Source organism: Ipomoea nil, unplaced genomic scaffold (genome assembly GCF_001879475.1).
Source record: "Ipomoea nil cultivar Tokyo-kokei standard unplaced genomic scaffold, Asagao_1.1 scaffold2827, whole genome shotgun sequence".
NCBI lineage: Eukaryota > Viridiplantae > Streptophyta > Magnoliopsida > Solanales > Convolvulaceae > Ipomoea > Ipomoea nil.
In genome coordinates, this window is record NW_017619255.1 from 1,753,159 (window position 1) to 1,760,084 (window position 6,926).

General features: G+C 35.5%; 1 protein-coding gene across 2 annotated transcripts; it reads right to left on the reverse strand.

Annotated features, from left to right (window-relative positions):
• Positions 1-579: 579 nt before the first annotated feature.
• Positions 580-3,955, reverse strand: LOC109159474. Of its 2 annotated transcripts, XM_019307572.1 has the most exons (6): positions 3,853-3,955; positions 3,636-3,765; positions 2,866-3,215; positions 2,706-2,797; positions 2,015-2,488; positions 580-1,736 (listed from the first exon to the last, which is right to left on the reverse strand). In XM_019307572.1, exons 3-6 carry the CDS (start codon positions 3,211-3,213, stop codon positions 794-796), a joined length of 1,857 nt encoding a protein of 618 aa, XP_019163117.1. In that variant the 5' UTR covers positions 3,214-3,215; positions 3,636-3,765; positions 3,853-3,955; the 3' UTR covers positions 580-793. The 2 variants fall into 2 exon arrangements, with proteins under 2 accessions (XP_019163117.1, XP_019163116.1); XM_019307571.1 differs by having other exon boundaries at positions 3,636-3,855.
• Between the last annotated feature and the right edge of the window lie 2,971 nt (positions 3,956-6,926).

Sequence of the window (6,926 nt, forward strand, 5' to 3'; positions counted from 1 at the left end):
GGAAGTACTTAACTTGGGAAGAATGGAAGTATAACTCTGAAGATCTTCATTATTTAATTTTCACTACAATAAAAAAGTTAATGAGTACTATTTTTAATTTAATCTTTTGACTATGCAACATGTTTTCAATTTTTTTTTTTTTTTAACATAACACACCAGTATATAACATAGGGTTACATAGCATACCCTTAGTCCCTTATAGAAGCTCTAATCTTACAACTATTACTCGTCCACTTATTAAGTGTTCTAAGCTATTAATTTAACTAAAGTAAATCTTTCAAAATTTTTGAACTTCAAAATACCTTCCAGTGATAGTATGTCAATTGTGTTTAAATTAAGATATTTTGAACATTTTGATTTAGAGTAAAAAAGTTAATGGATTAAATTACAAAAGAAGTTTATGTTGCAAAATCTTGAAGTGTCAAAACGTCATTAAGGATGTATTTAGAAGTTCGAAAAATGATTTCTAAAAATCATCTTTTGGATTTCAAGTATTTGAAAAAGTCTAAAAATCGAAGTTAACAGAAATCATTTTCCGATTAAAGAAAAAACATCCTATGATTAAAGAAATCATAGGGATTACCAAATTCAATAGAAGTTCATCAGATTTCAGAGGGAACCAAATTCATATCAAGGTGGCAATAGAGAACATAAAATAACTATGTGCCATAATTTACAACCATACTTACAATAACTGGTAAATAAACATACCAGAAATCATGCTAACCTCAACTACCTTCACCTTCACAATTGGCATTCATCTTGAGAAGATGGCAATGAGAGCTCGAGAGGATTACCGCGAGGTTGTTATGGTGACGCCATCTCTGAAGATCACGTTCGCCATCTTTGGAGGAAGCCACGCTGAGCCAGAAGTTTTCCCCTCTCCGCGTTGATGCTCAACTTGTATCGTGGGATTGCGTCCCTTCCTGCACTTTGCCCTCCCGATCTTCTTCCCGACGAGAAGTCCCATCTTCATGGCGGTGAATAAGCCCATTGCGATGAGAATTGGCCTCACGGCCCAGTGAAAGTCCTCGAGATGCTGATATTTCTTCACCATGCTCGGGCAAGTATTAAAAGAAACGAGTTCAACCTCAGCTGGATCAGCCAAGGAGTTGTTATTACGTTCCTCCCCGAATGTCAATCTTCCCGGGAAGTTAACAGCAAGACAACCATTTGGTAGCACTTGGCAAACCCGACCTGTAGCCCACTCGCAACCTCGTTTCCGAGGCCATTCGAATCGAGGGCTAAAGACGTCAGACTTCAGCTTCACGAACTGGCCAACACAGTACGCTTCTGACATCTGAAGATCGGTGTAGGTTCCCTTCCAAAAAGTATCGAGGCCGATAAACGCAACAGCCACATTACCAGCCCGGTCTATGTAGTGAAGGATACCCACGGGCGAATGTTTCTTCCTGTCCTCCTTCAAACGCACCCAATCTCCTTCCGCGAGGCCAAAACTGACCCGCTCCAGTGTCGATTTATGAACTCTGATTGGATCATGGATGCCGTGTACCCTCACCAAAACAAATCCATTACTCTCTGTATCATTCTGCATTCCCACTATCGTGCCTTCGGGAACCTCCATGCTTTCCGGCTTGCATGAGTTCGGTGGCTTCCTCGATCGAACCACATCTCCTATCTGGAGCTGATCCTTCTGCAGAAACCACTCACTATAGCCAATCGATTTAAAGCTCTCTACAATTGTTCCACTCCCAAGATTGGTAGCATTCTGCAAACTGCAAAGTGGATGGTATATCAGGAGAAAACGCTTTCGGTGATATGGACATTGTTGAGCATATAGCCATTAATGTGTAATCCAACTATCAGCTTAGGCTTTTAGTTGAGATGGAACACATGCTTCAATTTGGTATCAGAGCCAGACCAAAGGTCATGGGATGGAGCACATGCTTCAATTGACATGATTAACTAGACAACGGAAAAGATAGATTTACAACAATCGAACAAATAATAAGATCAATAAAGCACTCTCACAAAGTGTGCTCTTTTTGCATACCTTCTAAATGCGTGCATTATGTCTTGCATCAGAGGACGGTTTCTCAAATCATACTCGAAGCAGCCAAGGAGGACATTCCGGACTGCAGGAGGGAGACCGTCAGGAATATGTGGTTTCTCTTGTCTCGTTACAACGGATTTATAAATTTCCTCGACTGATTTACCAACCCAAGGCTGAACACCGGTCACCATCTCCACAATACTGCAACCAAATCCCCACGAGTCCGTCTCAGAAGATATGGGACCCCTTATTTCCGGCTGCCATTGTTCCGGAGCCATGTAGTTTGGGGTACCAAGTCTTCTAGTCATATCCGAACCCAACAAAGGTACTCCTCGCAACAAGTAAGGAATTCCTATATCCCCCAACACCGCCTCGTCATTTTCATTCAAAAGGAAGTTACAAGGTTTGAGGTTTAGGACTAAGATTCCTTTCGAATGAAGCTCCATTATTCCTTGTGCTAAGTCAGTCCCATACCTGTAAATACGAAAGAATGAGTGCAGTTTTGATACCCCATCTCCTGAGTTTGGAGTCTGGGCTGGCTTATTCTAAAACGCTTAGGATAACATTTCAAAATAAACTATTATTTTAAGCTACCAAACAGAGTTTATAGCTTATCTGTAGCTTAAAATAAGCTCTACCAAGCATAGCCCTTAGTAAACTATTTTATTCATCCATGACAAGCTAATATCACCTTAAAACATCCTTCAAGGACAGCTTTCCGCCTTTCATGTGAGTCATTTTGTCACCAGCTGAGCCTTCATAGAACTTCATAACGATGCATAACTGGAATAACACTTGAAATTTAGGAAGGAAATAAAATATCGAGAACTAATGATTAAAGGTATACTCACCCTCCCACTTAAGACTGATACACCTTGGATATGGCAAACATTTCTCAACCCCTGACACTGAGAAAACAAATTTCCCAACCGATTCATTACAACATTAACATTGTCCTTGTTTATGGGATGCAAAATCTTAACAGCTACTTCATAATCCTCAGCACTTTGGTTACGAGTCCCTAACCAAACATCACCAAATACGCCCCTTCCAATTCTATGCCAAAGTTTGATACTGATCGGGTCAATCCACGGGCTAATCTGGCTAGATGTTGCTACAACACTTGCAAGGATATCAGGTTCAACAATCTCAAAGCCGAGGAAAGAGTTTGATTGTTTTTCAACAACCTTCCCAGCCATTCCTTATAAGAAGATGACAAAAACCTCAATCACCAAATAAAGATCACAGAATCACAAATAATTATATGCTCAAAATTCCTTGATCAAGATGGGAAAACAAATATCAATTTCATTGCTTCAAATTAATAACCGTAAGAACAAAATCTAATTTCAGAACCCATGCTTCAAATTTCTCAGCTTTATGCCTTAACAAGTCAAACCCAGAAAACAAATGATCAATCCCACTCAAAAAGAAAATCATAATCAGAGGAAAAAGAAACCCATGATCTTATTTTGCCTAATTTCCTCCGAAACTGTACAGCAGCTAAAGAAAAAAAGAGTATTGAATTTACCAGTGCTTAAAAACCACACGATTAATTCCGTAAATATAAAGAATCCTTAAATATAAAGAAAGCGAAAAAGCAAAGAAAGCCCTAACTTACTTGTAGCGGAGTGGGGAGGGTACTGGAAAATTCAGAAAATGAAATAAAATAATAAAATTTCGACGAATTTGAAGTGAATTGGTTGCTAACGAACAGTGTGACTAAAGGCTCATCATCTCTGTATATGAACCTGTAAAAGAAAAGAAACGAAATAATATTAAAATAAAGAGAAACATTTTCAAGAAAAAGGTAACTGGAGAGAGAACAGGAGAAACACCGTGGAGAGTCCGAGGAAGAACAGCATAAAGAAATGGTGCGAATGAGTCAGCATATCGGACAATGATGACTTGTCGAGACTACGTTGCGTTTATTTTGTGAAGAGGGAGGTAGCGTACGTCGTAGCCGCATTTAATTTATTAGGAAAATGCACTTTTCCCTTTTCATTTTTGGTCCTACTGTTATATGGGTGTTTCTAATTTTAGTATATTTTAAGTTTTTTTTTGTCATTTTATAACTATTGTTATTGAATTGTGTTTCACTTTTAGTCCACCATTAATATTCTCGTCAAGAGGTCGTATAATCCAAGGGTATTTTGGTCTTTTTATGGTTGTCTCTTCTCTTTTAATCCAAGCGCTTCGTCCTCCTCCTCGGATAATCGAAGATGGTTCTTCGAACAACGAGAATGGGAAGCCAAAGCTACATCATTTCGTTCGTTCCAACATGGGCCGGCGAGATTTCTTAGGTTTTAGGTTTAATGTTCTCATTTCTTTTAGTCAAACATAGTCTTGGATGAGAAGAAAGATCAAAATACCCCTAGATTACACGACCTCTTGATGGAAATACTAACAGTGGACAAAAAGTGGGAGACATTCAATAATAGTGGTCATAAAGTGGCAAAAAAAATTAAGGTGGACTAAAATTGAAAACACTCATATAACAGTAGCACAAAAAATGGAATTCACTCTCTTTTATTATATATCTATACAATATATAATAACAAAATGAGTAAATACCCAAAATGGTCCCTCGACTATAGCTAAATTCACAAATTGATCCTAAACTTTCAATTTCACCCAATTAAGTACTTAACTTTGTAATTTTAACACAATTTGGTCCTCTGTCTATTTGACCGTTTGTTGACTGTGATTTTTGAGGATATATATGTAATTTCATGGTCCACCGTCGGTTTTGTAAGGTTCCGGTTGCATTTTCAGACCGCACTGTTACATTTGAATCCACTGTCGAAAGCAATCTACCAAACCCGGTCACCTTCTTCATCATCCCTTTGGATTCAATGTAGTTGAATTCGTACCAGAGCGAAGAAGACGATGTGTTTCCGAACCGGTGCAACGTCATCCTGGAGGCCTCCACGTGCTCCGACGAGAGCTGAAGGTTCTTCTGGAGATCGTCGATCACGGTCAACAAACGGTCAATTAGATGGAGGACCAAATCGTGTCAAAATTACAAAGTTAAGGACTTAATTGGGTGAAATTAAAAGTTGAGGACCAATTTGTGAATTTAGCTATAGTCGAGGGACCATTTTGGGTATTTACTCTAACAAAATCCTGGAATTTTAACTTCCCGCCCAATTCCTAAAAAATCTCTCTTCCCAATAAAATATATTGATTTCTACTTTCTCATTCGTACAATAATTCTGGGTAAAAATTCTATTCTAAAATTTTAAAATAGTGTAATACAATTCCCTTTGTACATCTATCTATCTATAATCTATAATCTATAATCTATCTATAATATATATAATAACAAAATCCTGCAATTTTAACTTCCCGCCCAATTCCTAAAAAATCTCTCTTCCCAATAAAATATATTGATTTCTACTTTCCCATTCGTACAATAATTCTGGGTAAAAATTCTATTCTAAAATTTTAAAATAGTGTAATACAATTCGCTTTGTACATCTATACTATATATAATAACAAAATCATGGAATTTTAACTTCTCGCCCAATTCCTAAAAAATCTCTATTCCCAATAAAATATATTGATTTCTACTTTCCCATTCGTACAATAATTCTGGGTAAAAATTCTATTCTAAAATTTTAAAATAGTGTAATACAATTCCCTTTGGACATCTATTCTATACTATTCTATACTATATATAATAACAAAATCCTGGATTTTTTAACTTCCCGCCCAATTCCTAAAAAATATTTCTTCCCAATAAAATATATTGATTTCTACTTTCTCATTCGTACAATAATTCTGGGTAAAAATTGAATGACAAAATACTGAAATTTTAACTTCCCGCCCAATTCTTAAAAAATCTCTCTTCCCAATATAATATATTGGTTTGTACTTTCCCATTCGTACAATAATTCTGGGTAAAAATTCTATTCTAAAATTTTAAAATTGTGTAATACAATTCCCTTTGTACATCTATACTATATATAATAACAAAATCCTGGAATTTTAACTTCCCGCCCAATTCCTAAAAAAATCTCTCTTCCCAATAAAATATATTGATTTCTACTTTCCCATTTGTACAATAATTCTGGGTAAAAATTCTATTCTAAAATTTTAAAATAGTGTAATACAATTCCCTTTGTACATCTATACTATCTATACTCTATACTATATATAATAACAAAATCCTGGATTTTTTAACTTCCCGCCCAATTCCTAAAAAATCTCTCTTCCCAATAAAATATATTGATTTCTACTTTTCCATTCGTACAATAATTCTAGGTAAAATTTCTATTCTAAAATTTTAAAATAGTGTAATACAATTCTCTTTGTACATCTATCTATACTCTATACTATATATAATAACAAAATCCTGGAATTTTTAACTTCCTGCCCAATTCCTAAAAAATCTCTCTTCCCAATAAAATATATTGATTTCTACTTTCCCATTCGTACAATAACTCTAGGTAAAAATTCTATTCTAAAATTTTAAAATAGTGTAATACAATTCCCTTTGTACATCTGTACGATATATAATAACAACTAGTTTTTTTACGCGCATTGCGCGATTGGGAAAATGCCCAATGTTTTTTTTTTAAATAGGTACTTTAAAGTATAACAATGCAATATTATATGAGAATTGTTCATTCTTTTTAAATTTCACCTTTATAACCAGTTGAGCTGCCCATGCGGGCTATATGAGAATTGTTCATGCATAGATAATTGAATGTTAAATTTGGGTATTTAAATAGGTAATTCTAAGTTTACAAATGCAAGATAATATAGTCAAGATTGATTATAATTGTCAATATAATAATTGTATAGGTATGGTTGAAACCAAATACGGGACATAAGGGAGAGCAAATAAAAATTAAGGCATAAAATATTAAATATATATACTAATATTGAAGAGCTAACTGCTGATTGT

Bases quoted from the DNA above. Each gene is read 5' to 3' on its own strand.
- LOC109159474 (XM_019307572.1), bottom strand. From the start codon at position 3,213: ATGGCTGGGAAGGTTGTTGAAAAACAATCAAACTCTTTCCTCGGCTTT. The intron at 2,798-2,865 runs GTGAGTATACCT...GTGTTATTCCAG, and splicing joins TATCAGTCTTAAGTGGGAGG to TTATGCATCGTTATGAAGTT. The intron at 2,489-2,705 runs GTGATATTAGCT...TCGTATTTACAG, and splicing joins TCCTTGAAGGATGTTTTAAG to GTATGGGACTGACTTAGCAC.